The 15,290-nt window shown below is 40.7% G+C and overlaps 1 protein-coding gene across 8 annotated transcripts in view; it reads right to left on the reverse strand.

Moving 5' to 3' along the window:
* ASTN2 (astrotactin 2) overlaps nt 1–15,290 on the reverse strand; it is a 1,062,617-nt gene that overhangs the window by 579,243 nt on the left and 468,084 nt on the right. For 7 of the 8 annotated variants that reach the window (XM_049897085.1, XM_049897083.1, XM_049897082.1 and 4 more), the window contains 3 exons: nt 9,940–10,024; nt 9,377–9,451; nt 8,470–8,607 (listed from right to left, as the gene is read on the reverse strand). In XM_049897085.1, the coding sequence (XP_049753042.1) occupies nt 8,470–8,607; nt 9,377–9,451; nt 9,940–10,024 (298 nt within the window). The remainder of the gene's footprint in view (nt 1–8,469; nt 8,608–9,376; nt 9,452–9,939; nt 10,025–15,290) is intronic. The other variant, XM_049897084.1, reaches the window with a different exon arrangement.

Consider the following 15,290-nt stretch of genomic DNA (forward strand, 5'->3'; position numbering starts at 1 on the left):
AGATCTGAGCCTTACTCATACCCAGTAGAATGAAAGCATCCTTGAGCATCAAAGAATACACGACCTTGTATCAATGGCCTTCCCCTCAGACTCTGCAGCCCCGTCCCTTCCCAACCCCAATGCCCTAATGTAACGTACCAACTACTGCTTTGGCCTAGCCTGACTCCTGTCTACTCTGCATGTCTTGCTGCCCTTCTCTCCCCTGCCTCTGCCATTGATGTCTAAAGTGATCAAGAGGAAAGATGCACATATCCCTTATCTCTACCACTTCTGCATCACTAAATACATCTTTTTTTTTTTAATATGAGCACTCTATATCATATGGTTACTTCCTCATTTGTACCACAATTGCTACTACTTTTAAAACCTGCCATTCATTAAACATCAGTTACATGTAACACGTTGCACTAGTTACTCTCTATGCACTGTGTGTTCCCTGTAGCAACCATAAGAAAGAAGCACTATCATCTCCGTCTTACAGGTTAGGGAACTGAGGCACCCAGGGATGAACTGACTTGACCCAGGTAGCTCAGGTAGAAAATTGTGGAGTCAGGATTTACATCTAGATGTATATGATTCCAAAATCTATGCTCTATTTTTCCTACCACTTCTTGCCCCACGGTCTTTATATTTCTAGAGCCTAGCACCGTGCCTTTCACACAGGGAAGTACCTCATGTATGTTTGCTGAGAAGAGCTCCTTCACAATCAAGATTTCACCTTAAGATGTATCACCCACATTTCCAGACTACATGGTATCTGACTAGGGACACTGCCTGGGCTCAAACTAGATTTAGATATTTGGACTACTTATACAGGAGCATCAGCTGGGGACCTTGGGGTGAGGAATACATTATCCTCAATTACCCTTGGAGTCTTTGCTGACTCCTCTAGTCCAGGTGATCCACAGTTGGGAAAAGAGAAAGAAGAGAGAAGAAAATATCATGCATGCTCTGTCTTTTATCCTCCTCTCACCGTATCCTCTGCCTTATGCCCATTGGCACAACACTCCAGACAAGCTGACTTGAAAGTCCCCTGATCAGGCATGCCACTTTGACACCTTGCACCTGGCCCATGGAGAGAACATCTGTGGGTTTTTCATATCCATTTGCTGCTTTTCTTGCTCTTCCTTCAGGGAACAAACCTCTCTGTAATCTCAATCCACATGCTTAAGGTCCCCTTCACCTTTGTTGGTTTTAAGGCTGGGTTGGTGACCCTGGACATTTTATTCCTCTAGGTATTTATTTGTGTCATTGGCAGATGTCCCAAAATAGGCCAAACAGAGGCATCATGGCTTAGAGATGAGAAGCATGGACTCATGAGCCAAACCCTTAATATAAATCACATCGACAAAGACCTTTCCAGATAAGGTAACATTTAGAGGTTCCAGGGATTAGGACCTGATATTTTCAGGAGCTATTATCAGCCTATCACAGGTGGAATCTCAGAATTTGCATTTCTACCAAGGATTGCAGGTGCTGCTGATGCTACAGGTCCAGGGACAACATTCCTACTCATACACCAATGCTCGGCTCAGAGGTCCTCTCCTCTGTGAGGCCTTCACTTGAGCCTCCTCCACCTTTGTGTCCTTTCTCTGCCTTCAACTTTCCCTCACTCCTTCCCAACTGCCATAAAGTATGACATCTTTTCGTTTGCAATTTTTTCTCATTTAATAGACCAAGATCCTTGTCTTACCATTTTTATTGCTCTAATATATAGCCTGGCATGTAATAGAGGTTCAATAAATTTTCAATGCTTGGAATTGAAGAGACAAAAAGAACAAGAAGACATTCTTAATTCTTTTCAGAAGTAATTCAATGTGGAAACTGTCACCAAGTGAACAGTGCTACCTGCATTCTGATATCCCCATTATTCTTCTCACATCCTGCAGGAATTATCAGTATTTCGCCATTTCATTTTCATTGATTTGAGATTATAGAAAAATCGCTGAGGGACTCCAAAATCTGGGCTTTGTGCATGATTATTATTCCAACTACAACAGCTACCCCTGCATCACTCTTATAAGAAGAATCGGCTCTAGATGAAAATGTGAAGAAGGCCCAGCATGGAGCAGTAAGTGTTGCTTGCCGTGCTTCTCTCTCCAGGAGTAGCTTTTATTTTATCTCTGACATCAGTCTATTGTTCTATGTTCCTTGCTACACCATGAGCTGCCTGAAAGTAGAGGTGGGTCTTATTCATCTCTGTCTTCCCACAGTGCCTGGCACAGTGCCTGGCACACAGGAGGAATCCAGCAAAGGCTGACAGAATTAAAAGGAATCTGTATCTCTACCTTTGTAGCTGACATCATTAGTGTCTCGCATGCTAAAAATCTCATTCCTGGAAGCTTCCTACTGAGACAGGCTGGAAAATAGGAGCTGTTCAGGGGAGAGTTCTCTTCTTTTACCCTCCAACTCCTCGGTCTTGAAAGCCTTCCCTCCTGCCTTAGATTCCACACGGCCAATCCCACCCACAATTCAAGGTTAATTGCCAATGTTCTCTTGCCTGAAAATATTTTCCTAATTCCCTTGGTTAGGAATTCTCTCTTCCTTTTACAACCCCCCAGGACACTCTATGTGTAACTCACATGTAACTCTTCATGCAGTCTTCAAATTTTTCCATGTACATAACCTACCACACTTTACTAGACATTACATACTTCAATATTAAAGTCTCCCCAAAATTCCACTACAAAGGAATTCATGTGAGCCCTTGAGTCTAAGATTTTATGACGCATCAGAGATTGAATGTAGCTTTTCAGCAAAAGAAAGAGAAAAAAATTAAAAAGAGAAACAAAAACCACTATGCTACAGTAATGAGAATAATAATTAATGCTTCTAGAGAGTTCACCATGTGCCAAATGCAGTGCTTTACGTGTATTATGTCATTTGATCTTCCCCACTCCCTTATATGACAAAGTTTTCTGTTCCCATTATCCACTAAGGAGAAATAGAGCTACAGCAAAATAATACAACTTTCCCAAGCTCATGCAGTAAGCAAGTGGTGGAGCTGAGACTTGAACTCAGGCAGTTCAGTTTGGTCCCATAGCTTATGACTTAAAAAAAAAAAAAAAAAAAGAATGTGTTTAACCAAAACATAGCATACATAGAGAAAAGAGCAAAAATCGTATCTGTACAACTTGGTGAATTTTCAGATTTCAAAACACCTGTGTAGCCACCACTCAGATCAAGAAATCAAACATAACCAACATCACATAAGCCCCTTTATGCTTCCCCCCAGTCACTGCCCCATCTCTTACCCACTTTCCTGTATTCTAACATCTTAGATTCATTTTTGATCTTTATATAAATATATATAATCTTTTGTGTCTGGCTTTCATAATTCAACATTATGTTTGTGAACTCCATGCAGGGTGTTGTGTGTAGCTGCTGTGTTCCTTCATATTTACCATTAATTGTACTCCATTGTGTGATTATTCTACAACTTACTTACCTGCTTTTTTTGATAATGGACATTTGTCTTTTTCCAAACTTTTTGGCACTACAATAAGTTGCTACTCTTAGTATTTTTATATGCATTATTTGTGGTACATATATACACATTTCTTTAGGTATATTTCTAGGTGTGGAATTGATAGGCTATGGGATATATGTATGTTCAACTTTAGTAGATACTGCCCAACAGGTATACATAATGTAATACCAATTTACATTCCCACATTCAGGGTATGAGAGTTCCAGTTGCTCCATATCCTTGCCAACATTTGTTATCATCAGTTGTTTTTAATTTAGCCATCCTGGTGAGTCAGAGTTTGTATGTTTGATTGCTAAGTGTTCCCTGTCCTAGTGTGAGGTTGCATAATTTTCTAAAACTTTATCACAGAGTAAACACACACACACACACAATCAATTGGCAAAACACAAATCTTCCTTTCCAATTCTGCTGGAATGCTTACTTTTTTCTTCCCTCTGACTTTGCTGTTCTACACAGTCTATCCTCTAATCTCTCTGTTGAGATTCCATGTCAGTGCTATTGGCTATCTATAATTATGATCTAGTATTTACTAATTTGTAACATACCATCTAACTGGAACTTATTAATTCTTTAAATGCCTATGATACGCTTGCCTAGATGACGCCATGTCAAACAAGGTTTATTAGTGCAGCCTGGAAAACTCAATCTACACAGTGCAGATTCTTTTGAATGGTGATGATTGTAATCTTTTTTATTCATCCTTGCAGTAAGACCAACAGGCTTGTGTGAGATAAGACAAAGGTCAAATTTAAAAGGCTGTCTGTGGTGATTCCACGGCCAAACTAAGGCATGTAGGCACCTCGAGCAGGATAGTAATTTAGTGCCTTCATCAAACTAACATTTTTCAAATATTTGTGCGACACTTACTTAAAGGAGTATCTTAGTGGTTTGTACAGAAAGGGTTGAAAAGGAGGACCAATAGCTGTAGAAAGTCATCACCTTTCCCATCCTGGGTAACTCTGCTGTGATCCCAACTTGGCAAAAGCATGCTCTCCAGGTAACCAGGCAGAGCATTGTTAAAAGGGGTTCAAGGAATATCTTATTGTTAGTGTAGTATGCCCTCTAAGAATCTTACCTTTCCAACTTACTATAGCATTCCTTCCAACCACATAAAATATTCTCCCAGCAATACATTCTTGCACTTATATTTTCTCAACTTTTTTTTTTTTTTTTTTTTTTGCAAAGGTGTTTTACGGTCCACTATAAATCAGTATTCTTGACACCTCCTTGGCTAGCTTGATATTTAATGTAACATAGGTTGGAGCAGAGTATGGTGACTTCAGTCATCTTAGGAATGACAGTTGCTCTCAGCAGGAACATGACATTGACAATGCCAGGGAACTACACAGTTAAAAGTTGAAAGATAATTTGGCATTTCCTAGTACATAAACATCCCTACTCTGTTTGCCCCATCATCACCAGTTTCTACTTGAAACTGATGATGAAATTGAACTAAATTTCATCTCAAATAGGTGTATGGTACCACTGAGAGTGTATTATGTACCAGTGTTTACATAGCTTCTATGATTTAGTCATCACAACACTCTTCGGAGGTGTTGCAATAAAATGGTTAAGAACATTGGCTCTGGAGCTGGACAGGTCAGGGGTTAAAGCTTGATGTCATCACTTACTAGTAAATGCATCACCTTTATGCTTCAGATTATTATTATTTGATCTGTAAAATGGACATAATAATAGCATCACCTCTTGGGGTTGATATAAGGATATAATGAGATATTAGTAAAGTTATTGGCACATAGGAAATGATTAAAGAATATGAATTATTATATTCTGTAATATAGATTCTGCTATTATCCCCACTTTGTAGACAAAGGTATGGAAACTTAGAGAGTTGAACTTGGCCAAGATCACATAACTCATACATGATAGAGAAGGGGTTCAAATCCATACCTGTCCAACTCTAGAGTGTTACCATCGGCTCTACTGACAGGTAGGTGTATCTTCTGTGCCTTCACTCGAATCACTAATGTAATGTCAACTGTATAGAATTCTGAAGAAAGCTAGTACAGACCTTCTTGCAGGTGATTTCAGACAAATTCACTGGGTTTCTTTGAGAATGGTCCTTTAACCAGATGGTCCTTGCTCCATCTTTAAGATATATAATGTAGAGAGACCTTAGTGAATGCTTTACCAAGGTCTCATCTAATTCAATTCTATTAAAAAATGGAAATAATGGTAATAATGGTAATCTGCCATGAGTTACTTTTAATTAATTCCTAGTAATTACTGCTTCATTTCCTAAATATCTAGTATCCAGTAGCCATCAAGTCGCTTCTGACTTATGGTGACCTCATATGTGTCAGAGTATAACTGCTCCACAGAGTTTTCAATGGCTGATTTTTGGAAGCAGACTGCCAGCCATTTCTTCCAAGGTACTTCTGGGGTAGACTCAAACCTCCAACCTTTCGGCTAGCAGACAAGGGTGTTAATTGTTCGCACCACCCAGAGACTCCTCATTTCTTAAATGTTATCCTTTTAATAATCTATTCTTTTTGAAACTAACCATTTTGGGGAGATGTTAATAGCTTGAAAAAGAATGTTAGGTTTATCCCTTCAAGTGAAAGTTTAAAAGGTGAGAATAAGTCAATTATATAACAGGAGAGTTGGGTTCTAGGAGCCTTCTATCAAGATGCTATACACATATTGATAACGTCTTGATTCAGAATGACCCAAAGGCACCTATGGAGTGGTAACATAGCAGTCACTTGGGAGTTGGGAGGGCCATTTTTTTGGGGGGGGAGGGGAGCCAGTTATTTTATTTTTCTATTTTTTTTTATTGTACTTTAGATGAAGGTTTATGGAACAAAGCAGTTTCTCATTAAACAGTTAGTACACATACTGTTTTATAACATTGGTTAACAACCCCATGACATGTCAACACTCTCCCTTCTCGACCTTGGGTTCCATATTACCAACTTTCCTGTCCCCTTCTGCCTTCTCGTCCTTGCCCCTGGGCTGGTGTGTCCCTTTAGTCTCCTTTTGTTTTATGGGCCTGTCTAATCTTTGGCTGAATGCTGAACCTTAGGAGTGACTTCATTACTGAGTTAAAGGGTGTCTGGGGGCCATACTCTTGGGGTTTCTCTAGTCTCTGTCTGGCCAGTAAGTCTGGTCTTTTTCTGTGAGTTAGAATTTTGTCCTACATTTTTCTCCAGCTCTGTCTGGGACCCTCTATTGTGATCGCTGTCAGAGCAGTCAGTGGTGGTAGCCGGGCACCATCTAGTTGTACTGGACTGTCTGGTGGAGGCCGTGGTAGATGTGGTTCATTAGTCCTTTGGAGTAATCTTTTCCTTGTATCTTTAGTTTTCTTCATTCTCCCTTGTTCCCAAAGGGGTGAGAACAGTGGAGTATCTTAGATGGCTGCTCATAGGCTTTTAAGACCCCAGATGGCACTCACCAAAGTAGAGTGCAGAACATTTCTTTATAAACTACGTTATGCCAGTTGAGCTACATGTTCCTGGAGATCATGGTCCCCACAGCCTTCAGCACAGTAATGAGGTCCCTCTAGGAGTTTGGATGTGTCTATGGAGCTTCCACGACCTTGCCTTGTACAAGTTGTGCTGGCTTCCTCAATATTGTGTACTGCCTTACCCTTCGCCAAAGTTAGCACTTATCTATTGTCTATTTAGTGTTTTTCCATCCCCACCCCTCCCCTCCCTGGTAATCATCAAAGATTATTTCTTTTCGTATGTAAACCTTTTCATGAGTTTTTACAGTAATGGTCTCATACAATATTTGTCCTTTGGTGATTGACTTATTTCACTCAGCATAATGCCCTCCATATTCACCCATGTTATGACATGCTTTGCAGATTTATGACTGTTCTTTATCGTTGTGTAATACTCCAGTGTGTGTATGTACCATAGTTTGTTTATCCATTCATCTGTTGATGGGCATCTAGGTTGTTTCCATTTTTTGCTATTGTGAACAATGCTGCAATGAACATGGGTGTGCGTATGTCTATTCATGTGATGACTCTTATCTCTCTAGGATACATTCCCAGGAGTGTGATTGCTGGATCATATGGTATTTCTATTTCTAGCTTTCTAAGGAAGCACCGTATTATTTTCCAAAGTGGTTGCATCATTTTGCATTCAGAAGGGCCATTATTTTATTTAGTTCTAGTAAAGGAGTCAATAAGCTGTGTGTAAGCCACTTCCAAAAGTAAAACCAGAGTCCATATTTGGTGACATCTAAATTTCTGCTTTTTTTTTTTTAATCAAATTTGGAAAGAGAAAAAAAAAAAAAAAAACAACGCTAGAAAGCTCCAGGTCAGTATTAGGATCAGGTCTAAGAACACTGATTTAATTAAATCAATAAACATTTAGTAGATGTCCAATATACTGGGAACTGGGGATTAAAAAGCTAAATAACTTATTTTTCTCGACCTTGAGAGGTTCACTACATAATGGGACAGAATGATATGTTCTCTTCTTTTTAATTACAACACAGTAGAGTAAGTCTATAATGAAGTTAACTACAAGGTCCAAGGCATTTAAGGAAGAATGCAGTCTCCATCCTTCCATGAGTAAAAAACAAAGAATTTGACTTGGACACTGAGAACTCATGTATTTAGCCAAAAGTCAGTCCTCAGCATCAGAATCACAATAGAAAGCATAACGTTCTCCAATCGTTTGTCTTTATGACTCTCCGATATACCATTAAATAATGGTCCTTTATAAGATAAGATTATTAATGACCCCATGATGAACTAGATGATATGTAAGCTTCTCTCAGGGAGAGCAACAATACTGGAATACAAGGCATTGAGGTACCCCAATGGAGAAAACTTTGAGGAGCTGAGTTTATTTGACAGTGTCCTTTACATCATCAACTAGGCAGGTGTCAACTTCAACAATATGGAGAGCACTCCTTCACACATGATTTGCATTCCTGAAACAGAGTGGCTTCCAGTGTTCATGGAAGTCCTCAGTGCAGGGTACTGGAGATGATCTCCCTACCTGACATCCGCAGGGTCTTCTGTGACGAGCACATCAGTCTTACAGCTGGCCAGCGGGTTGATAGACAGCTCCACAGGTGGAACCACAAAGCTTTTGCTGACAGGAAGCCAGAGTCCTTGGCCCAAGCTGAAAGTAGACCTGTAATGTAAGAGTTTCCATTGGGGGACTCCCTGGGAAGAAAGAAAACAAGAAAGAGGGGCCCCTCCTCCCATCCATTCCAGGACTTTCTCTCATCTCCCCACCCAGTTGAGCCCCCTACATTCTTCAAGGCACGATTTTGGCTAACTCTGCACAGACTTGGACCAGTATTTCTTAAATTCATTAATCATTTAGCCAACACATTGTTTTTCTTTTCCTAAGTGCAAGTCTTGGCTCTCTCATAAACAGTGGACCCTGTGAGGACAGGGGCTATTTCAACTGTCTTCCCAGGAGTCCTCATATCCATTAGGAGTTTCATAAGTGACTGCTAAGTCAGAAAGGGCAGTCTAGCACAAAGGTTAAGAGCATGGAGTCTGAGTCAATTTCAACTAAAATCTGAATCTCAGCTTTGTCACTTAATTTGTTGTATGTCTTTATCTGTTTAAGTATTGGGCTTTCACAAAGATTTCACAGAGGTGGTGGGAAGAGGTACTATGGATACAAAACAGTTTTAAACAATGGACTACATAATCAGTAGTGTCTCCCCTGGTTCAAGTATCTGAGTCAATAAGTTTAGACGCCAGACAAATGGGAATAGGATTTCCAGAGCAACCAGGGCCATAATGGTTTGTCAGTGTCACTGAGCATTCCCCTTTACTCAGTGCAGCCTGGAGGCTCACAGGTGTAACGGACTGAAGATGCATCATCACACCTCCCTATTAGACTCTTCATTTCCCAGCACCATGCCTCATCATGGTGGTCAACTCACCTGAGAATCTTCTCAGGGGCTTGCTCCCCTGTCACGAGATCGTAGCCCCTCTCAAGTGTTGTATAAGGCCAAGGTCTGCAGGGAGAACAGGAGGAAAAGGAAAGGGGAGAGGAGATGCCATTAGTCAGAAGCTGGTGGGATTCACATGTGGATACCGCTTCAGAGTAGTTTTACAAACAACCAAAATGCAAAGTAATTAATGGGTCAGGTTATTCACATTGTAAAAGAATGTCTCCATTGTACAGAAGGACTTGGAAATTCCTATGCCCATTTTGAAAGTTCCTACGTCCATCTGAAGTTTATGTATCGAAAGTTATATCTGGAAAAGTGACATAAACTTCAGCCTTCATTCTCTAGAAGACTCATCAGTCATGCACCTGTAGTACTGAAGTGTGATTCAGTGGGAAAGGAAGATTCACACTTCTATTGAATTTTGCAGGAGCACAACTGTCTCAACAGAGTCCTCTTTATGGAGAGGTTTTAGGTCTCCGGTTAACAAAAGAGAGGAGGTAGGGACGGTTCTTCCACAATTCCTGCCCTGATGTCCTTTATAGACCACTCACCCTTCACTTTGTCCCCAGTCACTACGCACACAAAGGTGCCTGTGAACGGGGTCAGGGGCAAATCCTTCATGACAACTGCACTCTCCTGTAAGAGAAAAAAGAAAAGAATCTTACAAAATGCTGCCTTCCCAAAACAGACTTCTCCTTGTTTTCTTGGGAAATAAAGTGAGCTGCTATGTTGTTGTTATGTGCCTATTTTAGAAATGGCCTGTGGAAAGTGGGCATTCTGGCATACTTGCCATTGTGGTTAACAGAATTCATTCATTCGTTCATTCATGTATTCATTCAGCAAACCCAGGACACATGCTATACCATGCGCTCAGCTAGGCACTGGGGATACAGAGATAAAAGGCACAGCCTGGACCCTGAGGGAGCTCACAACTTAATGAGGGAAACAGGAAGTAACCAGGTAGCTACAGAAGTCCAATTTTTAAAAATTTAAATGATTATAACTTGCATTTATATTAAAACTATAATCAAAATATCAAATTCTCTCTGCCTGAATGAACGTCTTGTTCATTCATAAATCCCACATCAAATTCTACCTCACACAAGAAACATTTTTTTTCCAATTTTTTTTTTTTTTTGCTTCCTGTCTCTTGGTCTTATTTAGTTTTTATTATTGCTTAGTTTTTAATTGATTTTCCTCCCTCTCTTCCCCTCCCCTCTTCTTCCTTCCTTTTCCTTTTTCCTCTTCTTTCCTCGTCTCCCCTCCCTTCCACTTCAGTATCCTTGCATCTACCGTCCATCTACCTATCCACCTATCCATCCATCCCTCCATCTTTTTATTTCTGGCCACGCTTATACCTGGTTTCACAAATGCTTGTTAGGCTCCCACACAACTTGAAGTATATTCTCCCACTGCTCAAGCTCCTTTCAGTTGTCCAGCACATGTCCCATCTCCTAGTATGTCTTTAGAGTTCAGAATCCTGGGAGAGTTTCAGAAGCCCTCTGCTCTGCCTTCTAGCTGTGATCAATCCTGCTCCACTATACACTCCTTTCGGTTAGGGAATATTTTTTGATTAATTAGTTATTGGTTTTTCCTAAAATGTATGCATGGAATGTTCATAGATGATTTACTAAAAATAGATTTTATAAAAAATAAGTTTGGGAACTACTGTATTGTGCCAGTGGAGTGTGATTCTTCGTGAGAGTGATGTGTATACGGTTTTTCCCAGACTTAGTTCACCTTGGGAACTTTGCTGGTGGAGCAGTTCACAGCATTCTCATTCTGTGGAACATACCTGGGGGAACACTTGTGAGAGATTCCCTGGCTTAGCCCAATGCCTAGAGCAGGGTAGGTGCTCAACAGGTTTGAGTTGCATAAATAATTAAATATCTGTTGAAAAAAAAAGGCTCTGATAAATTTCTAGGCTATTGCTGTTGAACTGCCTTCTTCTGTATCTTCTGGTGACCACGCTCACACACACAGATGAGCCTGCAACCCTTCAATTGTACAGTGATTCTCAGTGGTCTGACCCAAAGTTCTCCGACCATGTTCCATGGAAATATGTCTTTCAATGGGGGAGATTTGGGGACTTTGAGAAGTTTAGATTTTAATTTCCTTTCAAAAGTTTTATTTTTCAATATCTTTAAAAATAAAAATGAAAGATACTCAGATGTTACATTCCAGAATTTAGAGCACTGGAGAGCATCATCACATTAACTCAGGTTGCTAGGTAAACTTATTTTGTGCAGGCTTCAGAAACAAAAACAAATAACTTGAGTCATCTCTGTTTCACTGAAGAGGATACTGAGGCTGTGAGCCAAGGTGCTAACAAGCTCATGCTATTTGCAACTACATATCTTGTGAATCAGGATTTTCTCAACATTGTACAACCAAAACAAAACATAGCAGTAAAAAAGATACTGGGTAACACAGGCTCTACAACTGTCACCCATAACTCCTGATTTCAACGTGTCTGTATTCATCAGAGACTCCCTGAGTACTGCAAATGATTAACATGCTCAGCTACTAACTGAAAGCTTAGAGGTTCGAGCCTACCCACAGGTACTTTGGATGAAAGACCTGGCAATCTGCTTCTGAAAAAGTAGCCATTGAAAACTCTATGGCATACATTTCTACTCTGACATGCATGGGGTTGCCATGAGTTGGAATCAACTTGGCATCAACTGGTATTGGTACTGATATTCATCAAATGACCTTACTGTTTTTGCTAATTAACTGTAAATGTTATCTATTTGACCTTATATAAAACATTTTGAGTGCTCAACGAAAAACTCTAATTTTTTGTGTACACTGAAATTCTTGGCACCCTGGTGGTACAGTGGTTAAGAGTTGGTTAAGTGCTAACCAAAATGTCTGCAGTTCGAATCCACCAGCTGCTCCTAGGAAACCCTCTGGGGCAGTTCTACTCTATTCTATAGGGTCGCTATGAATCAGAATCCACTCCATGGCAACTTTTTTTATTTTTTTTAATTGCAATTCTGGTTAATCTCTGTGCGTTTAGGACTTAACAAGTATCTGGCAAAAAACACAGGCTTAAAAAAATTTTTTTTAAATGTTAGTTCAACTGAAATGGCAGTAACAGTATGGCGTAAAGAATGGGTCAGAGAAAGTTTTCAAAACGTTCAGAATAAGGTTGTTGAGAGATGGATGGAGGAGGAGGAGAAGGAAGAGGAGGGAAAGAAGGAGGAAGAGAAAGATGTATCTACCTTTCCTCTTCCCTTGGTACCTGATACATACCTAGAGGGCTGCTGGGGCAGTCATGCTTTCTGCAGCCCCCCTCGCTAACATCCTGCCCTCGGTCTTCCACGGAAGGGGTATGCTGTAAGTATGTGTGACCTCAGGAACTGATTGTTGCTGGAGGTAAAGGAATGGAGGGAAAGGCCTGAGATCCTTGAGATTTCGATGGGAATAATTTACCAAATGGGGGAAGGATTGGTATTCACTAATGGTGTGTTAAAATGCAACAGCCTCTTCATGAAATATTCACGACTTTAAACACGTCTAATATTAAAGATTAAAAGTCCTGGGATTTGTCCTCGAGACTCCGAGGACTGATTTATGATCTGCCACAAGCCACAGGCCTCACGATTCGTAACAGGAGAGGTAAAATGGCTACCTCTGGCTAAGGGACAGGATGTCAGGCTGGGGTAGGTAAGGAGGGATGGGGAAGGTAGCTCTTCGTTATGCAAAGGGCAAAGAATGAGGTCCCTAACTCTCCTCTCAGTGACTGGAGGAAAGGGCACAGCTCTTCCTCACCCTTCCTTTTGGGAATATTGGTGAGAATGAGAAAAGTATCCGGAAAAAGGTTGTTGCTGTATTCTTCTCTTTTCTCCTTGTGTGCTTACTAGGCAATTTTTCCCTGCCTCAAAATGGATCATTAATTATTGACACTCATTATACAGCAAATATTTATTTTGCAAATGAGAGGAATCTACCCTTTGGGCCCCCTACAGCTGACTGGAGAACAGGAAGTGAGGCAGAGGGAAAAGCGCTTGAGTTCTAGAAAGACAGATCTGGGTTCCAGATCCTCACTTTCCCATTCCCTAGCAGTGTGATTTTGGTGCAGTTATTTCACGTCTTTGGGTCTCAGTTTCCTAATCTGTAGAATGGGAGTAATAGCAATGCATTTCTCACAGAGCTGATGTAAGAATAAGTAGATGCTTAATAAATTAATTCCCTCTCCTTTCCCTCATTTCAACCTGGCCACTGGGTTCTGGTATATGCTCACATAATAGCCCTGTGGACACTGGGTAAGTAATTTTCTCCTCTCTGGGCCTTGGTTTTTTCCATCTGCGAAATGGAACGTTGGAGTAGACCGATGTTCATCAATTTTGGGGAGCCAATGAAAGTCTGCTGTGCTGTCTTCATTGCCTTACAAATCCCTCAACTTTATTTCCTGGACACCATTTGTTTTAGCCTCAGCTGGGATCACTCTTAACAGGCAAGCCAAGTGTCTCTGGCAAGATCACCATCAATGCCATCGCTATTGGGTTTATTGACTCCTGTTTGCCATTTTGCTGGCTCAGCTAACTCTCCACTGTTTGCAACAAAACATTTCCTTCTTGCAAGACGCTAAGCTTCTGATAACCAGAGCTGAAGATTAACCCCGTTCCCGGGTGAGTCCTTCCCTCGGTCCTGCTTCTGCACACCCAGGGCAGCTAGGCTGTCAAAGAACAGCTCTTCAGGGCCACGTGCAGACTTGGTTTCCTGGTGCGGACTGTGAATGCCCGTGCTCCTTGAACCCTGCCACAACAAGCTCATGACAGTGGAAGCTCCTTGAAAGAAGGAAGTATACCGTCTTGCTCATCAGTGCACCCCCAGCACCTGCTGCACTTCCTGGTACACTGGGTGTTCAGTAAATAGATGTCTGAATACATGAAGATATGTATTTCACAATAGTAATGCCTATGTTAATAAAAAACCAAAAAACCAAACCCACTGCTGTCGAGTTGATTCTGACTCATAGCGACCCTATAGGACAGAGTAGAACGGCCCCACAGAGTTTTCAAGGAGCGCCTGGCGGATTCGAACTGCTGACCTCTTGGTTAACAGCCGCAGCACTTAACCGCTACGCCACCAGGGTTTCCTATGTTAATGGGTAGGGAAATTATTTTTTTTATTTGCTTATTTTCCCCACTGAACTGAAACTATCTTGATTACAGAAACCTCGTCTTCATCATCTCTGTATCCCAGTAATTAGGATAGTGCTTGACACAGGGTAGGCAACTCATTTGTTGAATGAATGAATATATGAATGAATATACAAATACATTGTGATTGTCATGAATTACAGACTGAGTTCATTTAGAATGTCAGTGATTCTGGTGAAGACTGGAAGAAACTTTCTTACGTCCATGACAGGCATCTGCTCAGGAAAAGGAGGGTGTAAACATGAGTGGTGACGAAATGTCTAAAATAGAATTCTATTTCACATTAGAGCAGAAAGGCCCTTAAAGATCATGTCGGTCAAATCTTCCGAGCTTCATTTCTCAATCAAGCTCAGAGAGTGAAGGGATTTGGCCAAAGTCACTGGACAAGCCTTTGGGTCGGCCCAGGATCAGAACACAAGGCCCTTGGTCACTGCTTTAGTGTCCTTTCCGCTGCACTGGTGGCACTGATCCTTCAACGTACCTGTCAGTATTTTTTAGGAAAAACTGTTTTTCCTTTTTATTCCTCTGACATTTCTGAATTCCTATAATGAGAATGCATTACATTAATAAGCAGAAATTTAAAAAAGTAAAATGAAATTGAAATATCCTTAAGCACATTCAAAAATACATTTATATGTAATTGATAAGACAGACTTAAGAAAAGATCATAATCTCTTCATTAAAGTGGTTCCCATAAAGGAATTCAATTAAGTGAATTTTTGTCGTGCTAG

This window comes from Elephas maximus, chromosome 9 (assembly GCF_024166365.1).
Source record: "Elephas maximus indicus isolate mEleMax1 chromosome 9, mEleMax1 primary haplotype, whole genome shotgun sequence".
Taxonomy (NCBI): domain Eukaryota; kingdom Metazoa; phylum Chordata; class Mammalia; order Proboscidea; family Elephantidae; genus Elephas; species Elephas maximus.